General features: G+C 41.0%; 1 protein-coding gene across 1 annotated transcript in view; it reads left to right on the top strand.

Annotated features, from left to right (window-relative positions):
- acad8 (acyl-CoA dehydrogenase family, member 8) overlaps positions 1-20,396 on the top strand; it is a 103,229-nt gene extending 82,833 nt beyond the window's left edge. The window contains exons 10-11 of the mRNA XM_043676960.1: positions 7,844-7,946; positions 20,128-20,396. Coding sequence (XP_043532895.1) covers positions 7,844-7,946; positions 20,128-20,180 — 156 coding nt within the window. The 3' untranslated portion in view covers positions 20,181-20,396. The remainder of the gene's footprint in view (positions 1-7,843; positions 7,947-20,127) is intronic.
- Positions 20,397-22,299: the final 1,903 nt, after the last annotated feature.

Raw genomic sequence — 22,299 nt, 5'->3', positions numbered from 1 at the left:
TCTGTCCCCTTGACCATGACCCCACCACCCACCACCAAACCATCATCTCCCAGACCATCCATAACCTCATCACCTCAGGGGATCTCCCATCCACCGCCTCCAACCTCATAGTCCCACAACCCCGCACCGCCCGTTTCTACCTCCTGCCCAAAATCCACAAACCTGCATGCCCCGGACGACCCATTGTCTCACTCATTCCTGAAGAAGGGCTTATGCCCAAAACGTCGATTCTCCTGCTCTTCGGATACTGCCTGGCCTGCTGTGTTTTTCCAGCACCACACTTTTCAACTCTGGTCTCCAGCATCTGCAGTCCTCACTTTCTCCTAGTTGATTTTACAATTTTGACCAAGTGAAAAAGCATGAGGGTTAATATATTTCTAAATGAGGAAACATTAGTGGTGGATGGACTAAATGAAAAAGGTGGCAAATTGGTTCCAGTTACCAAGACTGCTGGTTGATGTTGACCTTCATGAATGTTGTTAGGGCTTCATTGACTCATGAAAGTATGCAATATTGCATCACACTGCTGACTTATGACATATAGATGATTGGTACAATTTGAGAAATAAGAATATTTTAGAATGTCTAGCCTCTGATCTGCCCAGTGTTCATGTGACTGGTCCAAATAAATTTGTGGTCAGTATTAACCCCCAAAAAATGAAGGTGATGGATTTGTCAATGATAATACCATCGAGTGTCAAGTGAGGTGGTTGGACTGTTGGAGTTAGCCTTTGCCTGGCATTTGTAGTGTGAACATTACTTGCCATATATCAAGCCAAACCTAAATGTTGCCCATGTGGGCACAAACAGCTCCAGTATCTTCAATATTGTAATTGTGAACTGAACACTGCAATCATTGGTGTATATTTAATGATCTGATGAAACAGGGATGGCCACTGATGAAGCAGCTGAAGATATTTTGGCCCCGACGAACTCCTAGAACAATGTCCTAAGTCCAAGACAATTGGCTTCCAACATCCACCAATTTCCAGAATGACCAACTTGCTGTCACTTCAGGCAATAGAGAGTTCTTGATTTCCATGGACTTCGAATTTTACTGGAATTTATTAATGCCATACTTTAGGTCATACTTTAATCACTTTCATCTCAGCTCTGAATTTCTGTTCTTTTGTTCCTGTTTGAACAAAGGCAGGAATGAGCCCTGGAGCAATGTACTCCTGGTGGAACCCAGTCTAAGCACTGGTTAACAGGTATGGTCATGTAAGTGCTCTTGATAGCACAGTTGACACATATACCATCACCTTTCTGATTAAAGGTAAATGGCTGGGTTGGAGTTGTGTTGCTGTTTAAGGGCCAGGATGTATCCAGGCAGTTTTTCACATTATCAGGTAAATGTTGTGACTATGTTGGAGCACCTTAGCTATGAGACATATCTAGTTTTGAAGTAAAGGTCATCAACATTAAAGACCAGATTTTTTCAGAGTCCATACTCTATTGCTGGATCTAGTGCAGTCAGATGTTTCTTGATATCATGTGAAGTATATTGAATTGGCATCTAAGATGCTGGGAACCTCAGGAGGTGGTGAAGATGGATCATTCATTAGGCATTTCTAGCCAAAGATGGTTATGATTGTTTCAGTCTAGTTTTTTACTCCCATGCAGGATTTAGCTAATATTGGTGATGGATTGTTCACAAAACTGTCTCCTCCTGTTGAAGACCATAAGAAATAGGTACAGGAGTAGGCCATTCACCACCTGCTCCACTATTCAATGTGTTCATGGCTGATCTGACATTCTTCACATCCACTTTCCTGTCCTTTCCCCATGACCCTTGATGTCCCTACTGATTGAGAATCTAAGTATCTCAGCTTTAAATATATACACAGACTCCTCATTGGAACCCCTTTATTTAGACATGATGCCTTCTGGTCCTTGACTTTCACCTGCTCAGAATTCACCTTATCAAGCCCTTAAGAATCCTATGTGTTTCAACATGATCACCTCTTGTTCTTTTAAATTCCACAGAGTAGGTTTCTACTTTTTCAACTTTTGCTCATAAGACAATCCTTCTATACTGGGGATCATCCTAGTGAACCTTCTATGGACTATCGCTAGTGAAATAATAACTTTCCTTCAAGGGGACCAAAACGCCCTCAGTCCCCCAGGTGTGGTCTCATGATCAACCTATACAGTTGCAAGTTCCCTACACTTAGATTCCAACACTCTTGAAATACAAACCAACATTCCATTAGCCTTCCTGACTTGTGCTAGCTTTCTCAGTTTCCTTCACAAGTACCCCAAATCCTTTTATATTGCAGCTTCTTGCAGTTTTCCTCTATTTATTTAAATAATCACTTTTACCTCCCATTCAAAATGACTAATTTTAGATTTTCCTGCTTGAATCCCTCTTGCAACTTGCTTTTCCACCGCATACTGAGAAAGTCAATCGGGTGTTCCCCAACAGGAAACTCTGGATGAATGAGGACATACAGAACCTGCTAAAAATCAGGCGTGAGGCCTTCAGATCAGGAGGTGCACTCAAATATAAAGAATCCAAATATGACTTTTGCAGAGCCATTAAGACAGCCGGACCTATACCGATCCAAACTAGAGACCCAGACAGACACCCAGCGACTATGGCAAGGACTGAATGACATTGCTGATTCTAAAAAGAGACAGTGCAAGATAGCAAACGATGACACATCCCCTCCAGATCCTCGCAAAGGCTTTTGCTAGTTCCCTTGCTAAGGTTTTAAACTAATATAGCAGAAGGTGGAAATCAAGCTGTAGGCTTAGATCGGTCAGATTCTGATCAGGAAATGAGGTAGAACATTAGGATGTAGTCAGTGACTAGGAAAGACAAAAGAAACAAGGATTAAAAAGCATTCAGCAAAGGAATTGACAGATATGAGCTGCTCATTCTTCAATACAAGAAGTATTACAACCAAGGCAGATGAACTAAGGGTTGGGGGTTAAAATATTAGCATAGATTCAGAATTGGTTGACAGACAGGAAATAGAGGGTGGTTTTAGTGGGTATTTTTCTCTGTGGCAGGCAGCAATTAGTAGGTAACACAAAGATACTTGTACCCCAGCTATTCATATTTTCTTCTACGGATTGAGTTTTGTGATATAAGTGTGGATGTGTAAAAGTGTGCTTGTATAAAAGGTATACAAACTGTCCTTGTGTACCAGTTAATGAAGTCGACAGGCAGGCACAACAAGCAGTTGTGAAGGCAAACAGTATATTAGCCTTCAATGCAAGAGGCTTTGAATTCAGAAGTAGGAGTGTCTTACTGCAGTTGTACAGTCTTAAAGAGACCATGCCTGGAATATTGTTTGCAGTTTTGATCTCCCTACCAAAGAAAGGATATATTTGCCACACAGGGAGTGCAGTGGAGGTTCTCTTAGCTATTCCTGTGAGGATTGATTGGTTCAACTGGGCCTGTATTAGTTCGAATTGAGAAGGATAAGAGGGAGTCTGATTTGAAATTTATAATGGTCCAACAGGACTTGACAGATTAGATCCAGAGATGAATTTTTCCCTGGTTGGGAAGTGTAGAACAAAAGGAGACAGTCTCAGGATAAGAGGGAAACCATTTAGGACAGAGATAAGGAAAACTTGCTTTCCGTGAACCTGTGAAATTCTCAAAAACTGAAGTCTATGGAGGCCAAGAAATGGAATATATTCAAATTTTTGTTTAGATTTTAAAGGCATCAAGAGGAGTGGGGTGAAAGTGGGAATATGGCATTGAAACACCGGAGTGATCATGATCCTATTGAATGCTGGAACTGAATTGCTTACTCCTGTTCATACTTTCTATATTTCTATGTGTTGGACAGGAGATAGGCCAAAAAGATAACTTATCAGTGGGGGATACAGCTAGAAGACCATATGATTGTAAGGTAACATTCAGAATAATGGTAGTGAATAATACACGACAATCCAGAGAGTGGACTTCAGTGGGGTAAGAATACACCTGTGCAGGATTGACTAGAACGAGCGTTAATGGAAAAAACAGTGGTCGAGCAATGGGCTACCTTTAGAGAGGAGATGGCTCAGATATGATCAGGTTGTATTCTCTCAAATGGCAATGGTAGGATCAACAAAACAGCTCCCTGGATGACGAAGGAAATAAACATAAGCACACTTTTATTTCTGTGTCAGGTGGAAATTAAGATAAAGAAAATGTGTGCTTCTGTCAAGTGTCTGATAGAAAATAAAACAGAGAACTACAAGAAACGCTGAAGGTTCACAAGTAAAAAAATCAAATAAAAGCAAAAAGGAATTATGAGAAAGGGCATGTCCAAATGTCACACGCAGACAACAAGCAACATGAATTCGACTGGGACAACACTATCATAGGGCAAGCCAGACAGAGAACAGCCAGGGAATTCCTAGAGGCATGGTATTCATCCACAAACTCCATCAACAAACACATCGGCCTGGACCCAATATACCAACCACTACAGCGGACAGCTGAAACTGACAACCGGAAGCGGCAGGGACAGACCACTATAAACACCGGAGGAAACATCAAAGAAGCGCTTTGCAGGAGGCTCCCAAGCACTGATGATGTCGCCTAGCCAGGGGATGAAACGTTTGCAATAAAAACTTCCAGCTCGGCGAACAGAACCACAGCAACGAGCACCCGAGCTACAAATCTTCGCACAAACTTTGAGAATCTTTCTGCCTTCTGTTGGTTCAGGGCAGTTGCCAGAAGACCAGAAAATTGTAGACCTTATGGCCTTGTTTAAGTAAGGCTGTAAGGATAAGGTTAGCAATTGCAGACCATTCAGTTTAACATTGAGTTAACTTCAGGAGTCAGTATGAATTTCAAAAGAGGAAACAATGTTTGACTAACTTGCTGGAGATTTTTGAAGATGTAACAGAATTTTGAAGATGTAACAAAAGCTTGATGAGAGTAAACCTGTTGGTGTACATGGATTTCCAGAAGGTCTTTGGTACTATGCTGCACAATAGACTTGAGTAAACCTCATGAAATAAGGTGGCAAGTCAGTAGCAAGGTGGATGCAAAATAGGCTGAGTGATAGGAAATGGGAAGTAATGGTCAATGGGTATTTTTCAGGTTAGAGGAATGTTTGTGGTGAAATTCCTAAAGTATTAGGTCCATTGCTTTTCTTGACAAATATTAATGATCTAAATATTGGTGTACACGGGGCAATTTCAAAGTTTGCAGGTGACAAAAATGTGAATTGTGAGGATCGTGGAGAACACCGAAAGGACATAGATAATTTTCTGGAGTGAGTGGATAAGTGGTAGATCAGTTTCAGTGTGAAGTAGTATGGAGTGATGCTCTTTGGTCGGAAAATGTTGAAAGATGATACAAAATAGGGAGTACAATTTTTAAAGTGGGTGCAGGAGTAGTGGGACCTGTATGTATGTGCAGATTATTGACTGTGACAGGATAGTGGAGGGAGCACGAAATAAAGTGTACAGTTTCCTTGGCTTTTTTGTTACGGACTAGACCAGACCCCTAGACCCTAACTTCCCTTATTTTTAAAGGCAAATGTGAAGTGCCTGTTCCAGATGCTATGCGACTGGTCAAACTATTCAATGTTAAGCAAAACACTATTTATTTAAACACTAGTTAAAATACAAGGTTTGTGTAAAGATTTGTAGCTCAGGTGCTGGTTGCAGTTGTTATGGGTATGTTCACCGAGCTGAGAAGTTGGGTTGCAGACATTTTGTCCCCTGTCTAGGTACCATCCTCAGTGCTATAGAATCTCCTGTAAAGCGCTGCTGTACTGTGTTAGTTGGAATTTATTTGGTTTTATTCCCACTGCTTTCGGTTGCCGGTTCGGTTTGCTCGTTGCAGTGGCTGGTATACTGGATATAGGTCTATGTGTTTATTGATGGAGTCTGTGGATGAGTGCCATGTTTCTAGAAATTCTCTGGCTGTCCTCAGTTTGGCTTGTCCTGTTGTGTTACACAACACAACAAGAATAGGACAAGCCAAACTGGACAGCCAGAGAATTTCCAGAAACATGGCACTCATCCAGAGACTGCATCAATAAACACATTGACCTAGACCCAGTATACCGACCACTGCAACGAACAAACAGAGCCGGCAACCAAAAGCAGCAAGAGCGAAACCAAATAAATTCTAACAGACACAGTACAGCAGCGCTTCACAGCAATAAGAACGTCACCTAGAAAGAGGACAAGTTGTCTGTAAACCAACTTCCCAGCTTGGCGAACATACACACAACTGCAGCTACTTAAAATATAACCAAAGGAGGAGGAATTTAGAATAAAATCTCAATTGGAAAAACTTAACTGAATAATAAATACAGTAATGATTACTAATTAACTGTTCCAATACATTAACATCCCACAAACACACCCCTCGGCAAAAAGGCAGATTCTGACACAAATTCTCACATGCAGTTCTCCCATCCAGGAAGAAAAAACACAAAGAGAAAATTCAGAGATAGTAGCAGCTAGATGACATTCACTAAAGCTTCTAAGACAATAGACAATAGGTGCAGGAGTAGGCCATCCTGCCCTTCGAGCCTGCACCACCATTCATTATGATCATGGCTGATCATCCTCAATCAGTATCCTGTTCCTGACTTATCTTCATAACCCTTGATTCCACTATCCTTGAGAGCTCTATCCAACTCTTTCTTAAACAAATCCAGAGACTGGGCCTCCACTGCCCTCTGGGCAGATCCCCTCTCAGTCTTCTAAACTCAAGGGTATACAAGCCCAGTCGCTCCAATCTTTCAACATAAGATAGTCCCGCCATTCCAGGAATTGACCTCGTGAACCTACGCTGCACTCCCTCAATAGCCAGAATGTCTTTCCTCAAATTTGGAGACCAGAACTGCACACAATATTCCAGGTACGGTCTCACCAGGGCCCTGTATAGTTGCAGAAGAACCTCTTTGCTTCTATACTCAATCCCTCTTTTTATGAAGGCCAGCATGCTGTTAGCTTTCTTCACTCTGTTGATTCCCAATAGATTCTGCTTAAAGCGAAACCTAAAAACCCAGACATCTTGATCTGTGAGAGCTTGGTCGCACCCATTCAGGCTGATTTTTTTAAAAAAACCAAGGCCTCCCAAGTTGTTTACTTCAATTGTTCTGGTTCTGTGCCTCTGCCTTACAACTTCTCTTAGAAATCATTTTGTCCTTTATTGTTTTGAAAAGTCACAGCATTGTCACATGATGAGTGATGGCATAGAGTACACAAGCCAAGATGACATTGAACTTGAATAAAACGCTTCTTGTATCTCAGCTGCAATACTATAGATGTGATGTGAATACATTGAAAAGAGTAATTTACAAGAATGGTTCCAGGGATGAGAAATTTCACTTATGAGGATAGATTGAAATAGTTGGGACTGATTTCCTTCGAGAAAAGAAGGCTAATGAGAGATCTGATAGTGATTTTCAAAATCATGAGTGGGCTGTACAGAGTATATAAGGACAAACTGTTCCCACTTGGGAAAGGAATAAGAGGGCTTAGATTTAAAGTGATTTGCAAAAGAAGCAAAGGTAATGTGAGAAAAAACTTTTTCACCTCAAGAGCGATTGGGGTATGGAATGCACTGCCTGGAAGTATGGTGTGGGTAGGTTCATTTGAGGGATTCAAAAGAGTATTGGATGATTATTTGGATAGATTAATATGCAAGGGTATGAGGACAAAGCAGGAGATTGGTATTAGGCAATAATGCTCATTTGAAGAGCTGGTGCGGGCACAGTAGCCCAAATGGCTGCCTCCCTACACTATAAGACTTCTCTGATTTGGTGATATTCTACAACTTCATTAAAAATTAATAATATGCACAAAAATACATCTTTATGAAGAAAATAGACTAATACAAAAACTATAAAATAAATTCTGTCTCAAACAGATCTGTAATCAAGCGCTGCAGATGCACGGTGGTTATGGTTATCTAAAGGATTATGCTGTACAGCAGTTTGTTCGAGATATCAGGGTGCATCAGATCCTAGAGGGTAAGTATTTATATAATTTTTAGACTGATACAATATCATCTTAAATTGGTGATTCTAGAATAACATATATTGCAGCGTCTGCATTCATTCTGGTTACAATCAACTTGGTGGGATCCTTATACCCAGTTTGAAGCTGCTTATTCACATTATAATGTTCAGTCAGATTTGACGAAAGCTGTATTCAGCCCACACACTACATTTTTGAGAGATAGTGAGGGCTGCAGATGCTGGAGATCAGAGCTGAAAATGTGTTGCTGGAAAAGCACAGCAGGTCAGGCAGCATCCAGGGAACAGGAGAATCGACGTGAAGGGCTTATGCCCGAAACATCGATTCTCCTGTTCCTTGGATGCTGCCTGACCTGCTGCGCTTTTCTAGCAACACATTTTCAGCACACACTACATTTCTCAATTTTGCTGTTTTTACAGTATTCCTGCGACAAGGTGAGCCTTGTTTGACTGATATGCTCTTTTTTTTTATCAGCTGAAATGTAAATCTGGCTTTTGTCAATTATAATTCTACATTGACACACTCAAATGGCAATAACTAATTTACAATGAGTTGAAATGAAAAATGCTTGGCCTTTCAAAGGTGTGTGTTGCTTCAATGCTCAACATATTAGAGATTGGAGTAATATGAAAAAGACATGTGCAGGAGAGCCAGCTTGTATAAACAGAACATGAATGCAGAAGCAGAAAGTCAGATTAAAGTATTTGTTCAGTGCTGTACTATATACTAGCATGAGTAAGGATATCATATTGCTGTTACCAAAACTGGAAGGTTTGAGTTGTAAGGAGAGGCTGGATAGACTGGGATTTTTTTCCCTGGAGTGTAAGAGGCTAACAAGTGTCTTGTAGAGGTTTATAAAATCACAAGGGGCAGTTTAGGAAACCTAGTCAGCATGGATGGGTTGAGCAGAAGGGCCTGTTTTCATGCTGTATACCTGTATGACATCTGGATGTCCCTTGGCCCATCATGTACCTGTGTGGACTCTTTAAAAGATATTATGATCCCAGCTGATGAAATTACTGGATTCCAGAATTAAATCTGGCTTGGTAGATCATATGTTTAATTTTCTTTTAGTGATATTTAATCACAGCAATATATTCACATGAAGCTGTAGATGGTGTTTAACAGCAAAGCATAAGATTATTACAAAAAAGAGACAAAGAAAATCACCAAGTGATATAGAAGACAGTTTAGAAAGAACTTAACACAAATAGAAAAAGTTTAAACCTGTTTCCCAACCTAAGCCATTATAGAGTCGATTCTAGAGAAATGTCACCTTATCTCTGTTTTCCCAATCTTTACTTAAGCTTTTCCTTTCCTTTGGCCTTTGAAACCTTTTCTTCACAATTTCTTTGAGCCTGAAGGCATGGGCTTATCATAATCTTGATTATCTAAACATTTTCAGTTCTAGCAACTTGAAAGTTACTATGCAAATTCTTTCTTCGAAGCTCCATTGACTAGAAACCACTTGTGGTGTGTTGTCAAAGTCAATTCAGGACTGAATGAGGGAGAAGAGAAAGGCTTTCACCAAATCCAAAGGTACAATTCAGCTTCAGCTCTAGAGAATATAGGAAGTGCAAGAGGGAACTTAAAGCAATTAGAAGAGCACAAAGGGGGCATGAGAAAGGACTTGCAAACAGGATTAAGGAGAATCCTAAAATATTTATGAATACATTAAAGAGAAGAGATTAATTAGGGAAAGAGTAGGGCCCATTAGGAACCAAGGGGACAATCTGTTTGGAGATGCAGGATATTTGAAGGTGTTAAATGAATACTTCTCTTGAAAAGATGAATGTAGGCAGGGAATTGAGGAAAAGGAGTGTGAGGATCTTGCACAGCTTGACATAGGAAATGGGGTATGTGGGGCACTTGCTTTCATCAGTCATGGCATAAAGTATCAGAGCAAGGAATTAATGTTGGAGTTGTACATGGTCAAAAATCACACAATACCAGGTTCCAACCCAATCCACATTAGACTTGTACAGATCATTTGTCAGGCCACATCAGGAGTACTGTGTTCAGATCTGGTCACCTCACTACAGGAATGCTGTGATAGCACTGGAGGTGTACTGGGGAGGTTCACCAGGATGTTGACCAGAGTGGAGAAATTGAGAAATAAGGAGAGACTCAATAGGCATGGAATATTTCTTTTGAGCAGCAAAATCTGAGGGGAGTCATGATTGAGGTGTATAAGATTTAGGGCTCCGGACAGGGTGAAAGCCATTCCCCTTGGATGAGGGTGTTGATTGGATTAGATTACTTTACAGTGTGGAAACAGGCCCTTCGGCCCAACAAGTCCACACCGACCCGCCAAAGCGCAACCCACCCGTACCCCTTACCTAACACTACGGACAATTTAGCATGGCCAATTCACCTGGCCTGCACATCTTTGGACTGTGGGAGGAAACCGGAGCACCCGGAGGAAACCCACGCAGACACGGGGAGAATGTGCAAACTCCACACAGTCAGTCGCCTGAGGCGGGAAATGAACCCGGGTCTCTGGTGCTAACCACTGTGCCACCATAAAGGGGCAGAATTTTCTGGTAAGGAGCAGGAGATCCAGAAGGGATTTGAGAAAAATCATCAGCGGCTGGTGGGAATATGGAATGCACTGCCTGGGAAGGTAGTAGAGGCTGGAAAATGTACAACTTTGAAAAAATATTTGGATGAGCACTTGAAATATCATAACACTCAAGGTTTTGGGACAAGTGCAGGAAATTGGGATTAACGCATCTTTTGTGGTAGTTATTGTCAGTACAGACTCAATGGGTTGAAGGACCTTTTCTGCACTGTATGTCTCTGACTGGTTCCCCTGAACTATACATTTCTTCTGAACTAAAAATCTTGATTCTTGGTTGTGAAATCAAATGAAAACTTATGGCAATGTTATGTTTCAAACAACAAAGAACATTGCAGCACAGGAACAGCTCTTTTGGCTCTCCAAGCCTGGGCCAATCCAGATCCTCTATCTAACCCTGCCACCTATTTACTAAGGATCTGTATCCCTTTGCTCCCCGCCCATTCATGTATCTGTCTAGATACATCTTAAATGTCGCTATCATTCCTGCCTCACCACCTCTGCTGGCAATGCATTCTAGGCCCCCACCACCCTCTGTGTGAAGAACTTTCCACATATCTCCCCTAACTTTTCCCCTCTCACTTTGAACTCATGACCCCTAGTAATTGATTCCTCCACTCTGGGAAAATGTTTCTTGCTATCTACCCTGTCTACACCTCTCATGATTTTATAGGCCTCAATTAGGTCCTCCCACAACCTCCATCTTTCCAATGAAAATAATCCTAATCTACTCGACCTTTCCTCATAGCTAGCACACTCCATACCAGGCAACATCCTGGTGAACCTCCTCTGCACCCTCTCCAAAGCATCCACATCCTTTTGGTAATGTGGCGACCAGAACTATACGCAGTATTTCAAATGGGGACGAACTAAAGTCTTATCCAACTGTAACATGACCTGCCGTTTCTTGTATTCAATACTCCACCCAGTGAAGGAAAGCATGCCATATGCCTTCTTGACCACTCTACTGATCTGCATTGCCACCTTCAGGGAACAATTGACCTGAACACCCAGGTCTCTCTGTACATCAATTTCCCCCAGGGCTTTTCCATTTACTATATAGTTCGCTCTTGAATTCAGTCTTCCAAAATGCATCACCTTGCATTTTCATGGATTGAATGCCATCTGCCATTTCTCTGTCCAACTCTCCAATCTATTTATATTCTGCTGTATTCTCTGACAGTCCCCTTCACTATCTGTTACACCACCGATCTTAGTGTCATCCGCAAACTTGCTAATGAGGCAACCTACACCTTCCTCCAAATCATTTATGTATATCACAAACAACAGTGGTCCCAGCACAGATCCCTGTGGAACACCATTTTGAGAAATATCCTTCCACTACTGCTCTGTCTGCTGTTGCCAAACCAGTTCTCTATCCATCTAGATAGAACACCCTGGACCCCATGCAATTTGACCTTCATCAGCCTACCATGGAGAACCTTATCAAACGCCTTACTAAATTCCATGTATATGACATCTGCAACCCTTCCCTAATCAATCAATTTTGTCACCTTTGTTTCCTCTTTATAACTGTTGAGTTTTTGATTAATCTCACGGATTAACACTTAAGAAGTTCTCTAGATACTTGATTGCAGTCACAAGCCTGCTCAGCTTAGTTAGCTGGAGGGGCTGGTTTGCAATACATCATGATGCCAACAGCATGGGTTCAATTCCTGTACCATCTGTGGTTACCATGAAGGTCCTATTTTCTCAACCTCATCCCTTACCTGATGTTTGGTAACCATCAATGTTAACCAAGGACTTGTCATCTCTCTCTTTAGAGAGAGCAGCTGTATGTTTCTCTGAGACTATGGCAATTTTACTTACTATAGTCAGGGTGTACATAGGAACAGGAGAAGGCCATTTAGTCCCTTGAATCTCAGTGAGATTAAGGCCTAAATTCATGTACCTGTCTTTGACCCATATTCCTTAATACCTTTGCTTAACAAAAATGCATTTATCTCAGGTTTAAAATTAACAACTGATTCTGCATCCACTGCCATTTGCGGAAGAAAGATCCAAATATTTACCACAGTTTGTGTGTAGAAGTGTTTCCTAACATTTCTCCTGAGTGGTTTGACTGTAATTCTCAGACAATCTCCCCAGTACTAGAAATGCCATAGTTGACATTTATTTACCCTATCTTTTACTGTTAGTATTTTGAAGAATTTGATCAGATCATTTCATAGCCTTCTAAATTCTCGAGTAAACTGACCTAATTTGTATAATCTCTCCTCATAACTTAACCCCTGAAGTCCAGGTATCATTCTTGTCAAACCTTCATTGTAATTCTTTCAGGCCAATATATCCTTTCTAAGGTTGGTGCCCAGGTCTGCACTCAGTGCTCCATGTGTATTTAGTTCACTGCAAAATTTGACTTTCTGACCTTTAAGAAAGCTTGATGGAAATGTCCAAATTCGTCTCCTTCCATTTTAAATCGAACTTCCAAAAATAATTATTATATCCTATGTACTTCTCATTGTAAAATGCTATCCAATACCTTTGAAAAACTTTTGCTTCAAATCATAATCATTGCAACAACAAAACCGCTTGTATTTATTTAACACCTTTAATGTAATGAACTATCCCAAGGCAATTCACAGGAAAAATCTAAAACAAAGTATATCACCAAGAAAAGAAGGAAATTCTAGGTTAAATGACCAAAAGGATTTGGCAGAGTTCAATTTTAAGGAGTGCCTTAAAGAAGGAAAATGTGATGGAGAAATGTAGGGAGGATGTTATTGAGCATGAACTGCAGAAGACACAGTCATCAAAGATTGCACAATTTAAATTGAGGCTGTACAAGTGGCTAGAATTAGAGATATTTGGATATCTTTGTAGATTGTGACGCTGAAGGAGAGTTAGGCAAGTTAGGGAATTAGGAGAGTTACAGAGATAGGGAAAGAACATAAGGGGTTTAAAAACCAGAATGAGATTTTTAAATTAATATGATGCTTGAGAACCAGTGCACATCACTGAGCACATGTGTGATGGGGAATTGGACTCAGTGAAAATTAACTAGGTAAAAACAAGGACTGCAGATGCTGGAAACCAGACTCTAGATTAGAGTGGTGCTGGAAAAGTACAACAGGTCAGGCAGCATCCGAGGAGAAGGAAAATCCCTCTCTTCCTAATGAAGGGCTTTTGCTCGAAACGTCCTCCTCCTCGGATGCTGCCTGACCTGCTGTGCTTTTCCAGCACCACTCTAATCTCGAGTCAATGAAAGTTAAGTCAAGGGCAGAGTTTTGGATTAGACAAATTTATAAAGTTGAGAATGTTGGAGACCAAGCAAGAGTGGATTACAGTCATTATATCTAGAGGTAGTAATGCATGATGAGGGTGTCGCTAATAGATAAGTTGAGATGGAAATGATCACACAGTAACAGAGGTAATAATAGTCAGTCTTAATGATTGCATATAGATGCTTACCAGTACTGCATATCAGATATATAGTCTGATAATTTAGCAACACTGATTGAGACAACTAATGATGAGCTACTGCTGTGCATTGTCAGAGACTGTGTTAATAATAATGCTATGTCTTCAGATGCTGTTTTGTTGAGCACCATATAGGTGAGAAATTGGAGGGAGCCAAGAATATTCCTTGGGGAATGCCAGGGGTTAAGTTCAGGAGCAGGAAGAGAAGGTGTTGCAAATGATTTTCTTTCTCAAATTTGCATGGTAAGGAAGGAGAGCTTAAATTGAGAATGGGGCACAGCCCAAGTGAGGATATAGTTTAGGGGAAAAGAAATCTGAAAGAACTGCAGATGCTGTAAATCAGAAACAAAAACAGAAATTGCTGGAAAGGTTCAGCAGGTTCAGCATCTGTGGAGAGAAATCAGAGTTAACATTTTGAGACAAGTGACCCTTCCTTAGAACTGATAGTAGCTAGGAAAATAGGGTGGGAGGGAGGGCTAAGGAGTAAATGGTAAGTGATGATGAGCCCATAGAGAGAGAAGAACAATTGGACAGACAATGGAATGGCGAATGATCTGGCTAAGAGAATAAACAGCTATTAATGAGGTTAGTTAGTGGATAACAATGTATTGTGTGTAATAGCAGCCTATGTAATAAAAGGCCTGGTCTATTGGGGTTGGGGTAGGGACACAGAAGAGCTCAAGCCCTGAAGTTATTGAACTCTATTTTGAATCCAGAAGGTTGCAGTGTTCCCAAGAGGAAAATGAAGTGCCGTTCTTCCAGCTTGCTCTGAGCTTTGCTGGAGCACTGTAAGAAGCCTGAGATAAAGATGTTGGCCAGAGAGTAGGGTGGGGTGTTGAAGTGGTAGGCACCTGGATACTCAGGATTATTTTGCGGACAGAATGTGGGTATTCTGCAAAGCAGTCACCCAGTTTGTGCTTCGTTTCCCCAATGTAGAGGAGGCAATATTGTGAGCCACAATTGCAGTAGACTAGGGGAGGCAATAGCCGAGTGGCATTATTGCTGGACTGTTAATCCAAAGACTCTGGTAATGTTCAGGGGACATGGGTTCGAATCCTGCCATGGCAGATGGTGGAATTTGAATTCAATAAATAACAGCATACATGAATCCGTTGTCAATTATTCAGGAAAATCTGTCAGATTTACTAATGTCCTTTGCAGAATGCCATCCTTATCTGGATTGGCCTACATGTGACTCCAGACCCATAGCAATGTGGTTGATTCTTAAATGCCCTTTGGGCAATTAGGGATGGGCAATAAATGCTGGCCTAGCCAGAAATCCCCCTCATCCCATGAATAAATAACTAGATTGCGTGAAGTGTAGGTGAAGTGCAACTTCACCAGGAAGGTGTGTTTGGGCCATTGGATACTGAGGAGGAAGGAAGTAAACAGACAGGGGAAGGTGATGTGAGGCTGTGGTGGGATGGGCATTGGGAATGAAGGAAGAGTGGAGCAGGGTGTCCCAGAGGGAACAGTCCCTATGGAAGGCTGACAAGGGAGGGAAGAAAAATAAGCGACTGATGGTGGCAGAAATGATGGTAATGATCCTCCTGGATGTGGATGCTAGTGGGATAGTAGGTGAGGACAAGGGGGACCCTATTACTGTTGCGGGAGGGAAGCGAGGGGATGAGGATGGAAGTGCAGAGATGCATTGGAACTGGCTGAGGGCATTGTCAGCTTTGTGCTGGGGAATCCTTGGTTGAGGAAGCAGGTGGACATTTTGGAGGCTTCCTTGTAGAATTTGGCTTCATTGGAACAGATGCAACAGAGACAAAGGAACTGGGAGGAGAATGGACGAGAGTCTTTACAGGAAGCAGGGTGTGAGGATGTATAGTCAAGATAACTGTAGGAGTTGGTGGGTTTATAGTGGATATTGGTGGCCAAATTATCCCCAGATATGGAAACGGAGATGTTGTTACGATGCTGCCACTATAAGAGGTTATTTTGTCCTGGCTTTTTTTTGGAGAGGTTATAAGGCTGAGGTGATGAGCTGTCTCTAAGAAAGTAAACAATCTGTGAGGCCTTGGGTTTTTGTTTGAAGTTGGAACAATGGAAGCAGTCTGGATGTGGCCAACTGTCTCAGTCCAGGCTTTCTCGTCTTTTTTTTCCGATTTTATGTTTAGTTTTAAGGAGAAAACTTTGGGGTCTCAGAAGAGTTTAGTGATTCAATGAGTGTCTTCGATCTGCTACTTGCTCTGAATTTTCTCTTGTTGTTTGTCCCTCCTGGATTGGAGAACTGCATGTGAGAATCTGTGTCTGAATTTGCCTTTTTGCCAATGGGTGTGTTTATGGGATGTTACTATATTGGAACAATTAATTAGTAATCATTACTGTATCTATTATTCAGTTAAGTTTTCCAAAAATTAAGTTATTCAAAATTCCTCTTTCTTTTGCTTGTATTTTAACTATGAATTAGAGTGGTGCTGGAAAAGCACAGCAGTTCAGGCAACATCCGAGGAGCAGGAAAATCTACGTTTTGGGCAAAAGCCCTTCATCAGGAATACCTTGTATTTTAACTATGGTGTTTAAACAAATTGTGTTTTGCTTACCATCTAGTAGTTTGACTAGTCACATTGCATCTGGAACATTGCACTTCACATCTACCTTTTAAAAAGAGAAATAGTTAGGGCCTAGGCTTCCTTTTTAAAATATGTTGAGACGGTCTGTTCTGGTCCATAACAATTCCAATGAAGGGGGGAGTTGGAACACAGTGGAATGAGGAATGTTCCATGTATCTCACAAAGACACAAGCATAACTGGGGTCCATGTGAGTACCCATGGCCCACCCCACTGACCTGAAGAACATGAGAGGAGTTAAAAGTTGTTCAGGGTGAGGATGAGCTTGACCAAGTGGAGGAGGCTGAAGGTAGGGACGGTTCAGGCCTTTGTTCCAGGAAGAAGCAGAGAGCCCTGACATATCCTGGTGAGAGATGGATGCGTAAAAGGATTGCACATCCACAAAAAGAGGAGGCAGGGACTTTGGAGGCAGCTTGGGAATTTAGGGCAGAGAGAATGAAGTGCTTTTTACTCATTTTTTTGGCTTATTGTCTGCAAGATTTTTTCTCAAGATAAAGTACAGGATCAGTGCCTAGCACAAAACAAAGTGTAACATTACAGGAATTCCATAAGTTCATTGTTTGATAATAGCTATTGAATGTTATAGATTGTTTTCAGATTTGAAGCTGAATAGAACTATTAACAGAGTACAAAATGAAAGACTAGTAGGAATTTTGTTTTAAAAATTAAGAACTAAATGAATAAAATAGAGATGCCAGGCCAAGCAATGTGTTGTATCTGCACGATGTTGAAGTTGGTAGATCCCATCGTGGTTCATAGTGACCGCATCTGGAGCAAGTGTTGGCCATCAGAGCTAATGAACTTAAGTCCAAGTTGCAAACACTGTGACACATCAGGGAGGGACAGTTACCAGGACACTCTGTTTTAGGAGACAGTCACACCCCTTAGGTTAACTTGAATTTGGTTACAGACAGAAGGATGTAACTACAGATGAAGCAGGTAGAGGGATCCAGAAGTTAGTGCTGAAGGGTCCTCAGTCTTTACGCTCATCTTAACAGGTTCAACATCCTTGTTCCCTGTGTTGACAAGAGTGGAGACTATAGGGATGATGTGAAAACTGACTATAGCACATGTGGTAGAGGGAAACATTCAAGAGGCGGGAGAATGTAGAAATATAGGTGTAATCGAAGATAATATAATCAGGAGGATAGACACTACTCTACGTAGTCAGAATTGTGAGGTCTAAAGGCACTGATGACTGCCTAGTGCCCAGGTTCAGGATATCACATCTGCATAGCAGAGGAACATGGAGTGAAAGGGGAAAGATACAGTTGTCATAGTCTATGGAGGTACCAATGAGGGAGTCGATCAGCCCGGGGTTAAAATGAAAAGCAGCATCAAGAACTAGTGAGCAGATGTGTTTATGCAACAATCCAATGATGTTTTAATGTCACCTTTACTGAGACTAGCTTTTAGCTTCCAGTTTGTATTGATTAAATTGGAATTCCACCAGATGGCATGATGGGATTTGAACCTGTGTCCCTAAAGTATTACTAGTCCAGAGATATTAAAGCTATGTCACTATCCCCCACATAAACGTGATCTTGCTTCTTATGGTCACGCAGACTATATTCCTCTTTCTACCAGAAAGTTCATAGCATCGTAGAGTCATAGAGCCATAGAGATATATTGCATGGAAACAGAAACTGACAAGATATCCCAACCCAATCTAGTCCCAGCTGCCAGCACCCGACCCATATCTCTCCAAACCCTTCCTATTCATATACCCATCCAAATGCCTTTTAAATGTTACAATTGTACCAGCCTCCACCACTTCCTCTGGCAGCTCGTACCACCCTCTGTGTGAAAAAGTTGCCCCTTAGGTCTCTTTTATATCTTTGCCCTCTCACCCTAAACCTCTAGTTCTGGACTCCCCGACCCCAGGGAAAATATTTTGTCTATTTATCCTATCCATGCTCCTCATAATTTTGTAAACCTCTATAAGGTCACCCCTCAGCCTCCAATGCTCCAAAGAAAACAGCCCCAGCCTGTTCAGCCTCTCCCTGTAGCTCAAATCCTCCAACCCTGGCAATATCCTTGTAAATCTTTTCTGAACCCTTCCAAGTTTCACAACATCTTTCCAATAAGAAGGAGACCAGAGTTGCATGCAATGTTCCAACAGTGGCCTAACCAATGCCCTGTACAACATGATCACCCAACGCATGTACTCAGTACTCTGACCAATAAAAGAAAGCATACCAAACTCCTTCTTTACTATATTAATCCTCACTACAGTTTAGAGATTGGGAGGTGACCTTTTCTCTTTAGAAGAATGAGAGGTAACCTTATTGAAACATACAAGATTCTTGGAGGACTTGATAGGCTAGATATATAACATTTGTTTCCCACTTTGGGACAGTATAGGACCAAAGGAAATAGCCTAATAAAGGTTTACCCATTTAAACAGACATGAGAAGGAATATCTTCTCTTTTGTAGTGAATCTGTGGAATTATTTACAGCAGAGAGCTGTAAAGGCCGGGCTGTTAATTATATTCAAGGCTAACTAAGACAGATTTTAATCAGTAGAGCATCAAGGATTTTTGGGGAAAAATCATCATCTCCTGAATGGTGGAGTAGACTCAGTGCGCTAACTGGCCTACATCTGTTCCTGCATCTTATGGTCATGTAGATAGCGCACTGGAAATTGAACTCCAGGAGTCATCACAAAAGTTCAAAAAAATTTTATCAAAGTATACACAAGTCCCCAATCTTCAGTTGTGATAAAAAAGATGGAACAGGTTTCTATACTTAATGAAAACCACTATTTATTACAAATAAATAAATTCTAATTGTGGGTAAATGGTTATGGATTATCAATACAGTTAAAACTTGAACCCTTTTCTAAAACCTACCTCTGTGTGCATATACACTCACCTGCGCGTGCACACACAGTTGGTGCTACAAGTAGGAGGAAAACAACTTTAGGGGAACAGTTCATTAGCACCAGTAGATTGGGTGTTCCTTTTGTTTCCCAAGTCCTTTAGTTCTCTGATCTTTTCCTTTGGGTTCTTCATTTCTTCACAGGTGACACAGAATGATTAGTTCACAAATTACAGTCTCTGACATTTTGGTTAAAAGTAACAGCTTACAAAAATCTGTAAATAGAAACCAAATGGCTTTCTTTTTAGCTCCAGCATTTTACTGGAGAGAGTGAAACACATCACCTCCCCTTCTAGAGGTGGAAAAGCTTCTCTCTGCATTATTCTCAACTACAAGTGTTCAGCTACCCAGGAACCTTTAGAGAATTGTTGCAGGCTGATGATCTTTGGCTTCCATGTCTATTGACGCGAAGCTCACGTTGTACATGCATCCCAGTGCACCTTCCCCCACTGCTTACAAAGCAGCATTGTAAACATAACCTGCAATGAGTTTATCACTTGCTTTTTAAATGTACAACAATTCCTTCTTCAATCCATTGTTATAAAATAGTCCTTTTCCAATTCCGTCCCCAATCAAAAGTAAAGTGATATAAAAAGTTATAGTCTTTACAGCAACAAGCTGCATTTATATGAACAAAGATCTTGAGGCAGTGTTTATATTCTGAAGAAGTAATTTCTGATTTTTACATTTCTTGTAGGTACCAATGAAGTTATGCGAATGCTTATCTCAAGAAACCTGTTTGATGAATAATTTTTCTGCATGCTAGGCCAGCATTGCAGAAGAGAAACAACTCGTCTGATTGATTGAAATGTCCTAGAAAGATCATTCAATTAACAGTTACACACCTACTTGATTAAAAGAAAAATATTAATAGCTATGAACTAACCTTTTCCAGAAAGAGAAGAATGTCTGTACCCTTCAATGTAAGGTATCTGACCAGTAAAATATAACATTTTTGTTGTTTAATACTTTTGTGGCTCTGTACTGTACAAATTCTATATGATTAGAAACCCATCTGTAGCAACATGGCACAAGCACTCCAACTATAAACTCTCATTGTTTCACTGTTATCATTGTCACAGCAGCACAGCTGTCCACTGTGACATGAAAGGCCCAACTAGATACTGAACCTTGGCAACTGGTGAAATGCTGTCATTTTGGAAATGACTTAGTGTGGAAAAACTGTCAACCGCAGCCATAAATGTTTTTAAACTATTGTATAACTTGCCAGCTACATAACTGATTTGGTTTTGGAATTGTTTAATCTCCCTACAGAGTGACTCCGTGTGGCATAAACATTGCTTTTCAGTCCTGGCTGTTTTGACGAGTACTGCATGTGATGCAATGAAAATGGGTCAGGAAGCTCCATTCTCATCAGATGTGAAAATTGCTCTTCTCTGTTTTTCAGACAGATGCCAAATAAAATGACCGTGCACAATGAAGGCACTTAAATGACCTAGTTAAACTCTGTTTAGATTAGATTCCCTACAGTGTGGAAACAGACCCTTCGGCCCAACCAGTCCATACCCACTCTCCAAAGAGTAACCCACCCAGACCCATTTCCCCTCTGACTAATGCCCCGAACACTATGGGCAATTTAGCATGGCCAATTCACCTGACCTGCACATCTTTGGACTGTGGGAGGAAACTGGAGCACCCGGAGGAAACCCACGCAGACACAGGGAGAATGTGCAAACTCCACACAGTCACCCAAGGCTGGAATCAAACCTGGGACCCTGGTGCGGTAAGGCTGCAGTGTTAACCACTAAGTCACCGTGCCGCCCCAACTGATATTGAGGCCTCAACATAGAAGGTCAAGTTGTTTTTGTGATATTTAAGATAGAAATGTTCATTTTATATCCCTTCCTCAGGCAGTTAAGCAAGCTCAGTGGGCCTCAGACCTTGAGTTCAGCTAAGAATGGGAACAATGCTGTGTTCCCTTCCCAGATCAAGCAGAGATGAATAGGCAAAGAGTGTGAGGCAAAGCCAGTTCAAAATTAACAACGTGAGGACAGTCCCGTTCAAGCCAGGGATGTACAATACAAACATTGTGAAATCTGAGATCAAGTTATGAAAGGTTCTTCATTTAATCAGTAGAGGTAACGCTTCTAGAGTGTATTGCAATATCTAACCTCCAAGCAGTAAGTGAGACTGAGGAGTTGTGGAGCATTGTCAGTAACTCATATAAGTCAAAGTGAGAAAACCAGTAATAAAGGAGGATGGTAAAGGTACACATGACAACTCAGAAAAGGGAAGCAGTCGTGAATGAAACAGCTAGCACTATAAGTATTAAATGATTGTAACAGTATCTGAACTGTAGACCTAATTTTGCTGAGCCTCAAAATATTCCATGACTCTGCTATACTTTATTTCGCGAGTTTTGAAAGATTTGTAGCTCAGGTTGAGGTTCTGAATGTAGCTTTGCTAGCTGAGCTGGAACTTTCAGTTTCAGATGTTTTATCACCGTACTAGGTAATATCTTCAGTGAGCCTCTGGATGAAACTTCACCCGGAGGCTCATTAATGATGTTACTTAGTATAGTGACAAAACATCTGAAAACAAACCTTCCAGCTCAGCGAGCAAACCTACATCCAGATGCTTTATTTCAATCAGAACTCAATTATACTCAGAAGTTAAATTACATTTCTACCTGTTGTACTTCAAATATATTAGATAATGCAATATATTTTTACTAAGCTAGTAGTAATTGGAATTTGAATTCGTTTAAAACAGGGGATTTTGAAACCGAAATTGCCAGAAAAGCTCAGCAGGTCTGTGAAGAGAAATCAAGAGTTAACATTTCAGGTCCAGTGACCCTTCTTCAGAAATGATGTTAACTAGGAAAAAGTTATTTTTTTATACAGAAGAT

Source organism: Chiloscyllium plagiosum, chromosome 35 (assembly GCF_004010195.1).
Source record: "Chiloscyllium plagiosum isolate BGI_BamShark_2017 chromosome 35, ASM401019v2, whole genome shotgun sequence".
Classification (NCBI taxonomy): domain Eukaryota; kingdom Metazoa; phylum Chordata; class Chondrichthyes; order Orectolobiformes; family Hemiscylliidae; genus Chiloscyllium; species Chiloscyllium plagiosum.
The sequence above is the reverse complement of the archived record's forward strand: the minus strand, read 5'-3'. Positions and strand labels throughout refer to the sequence as shown.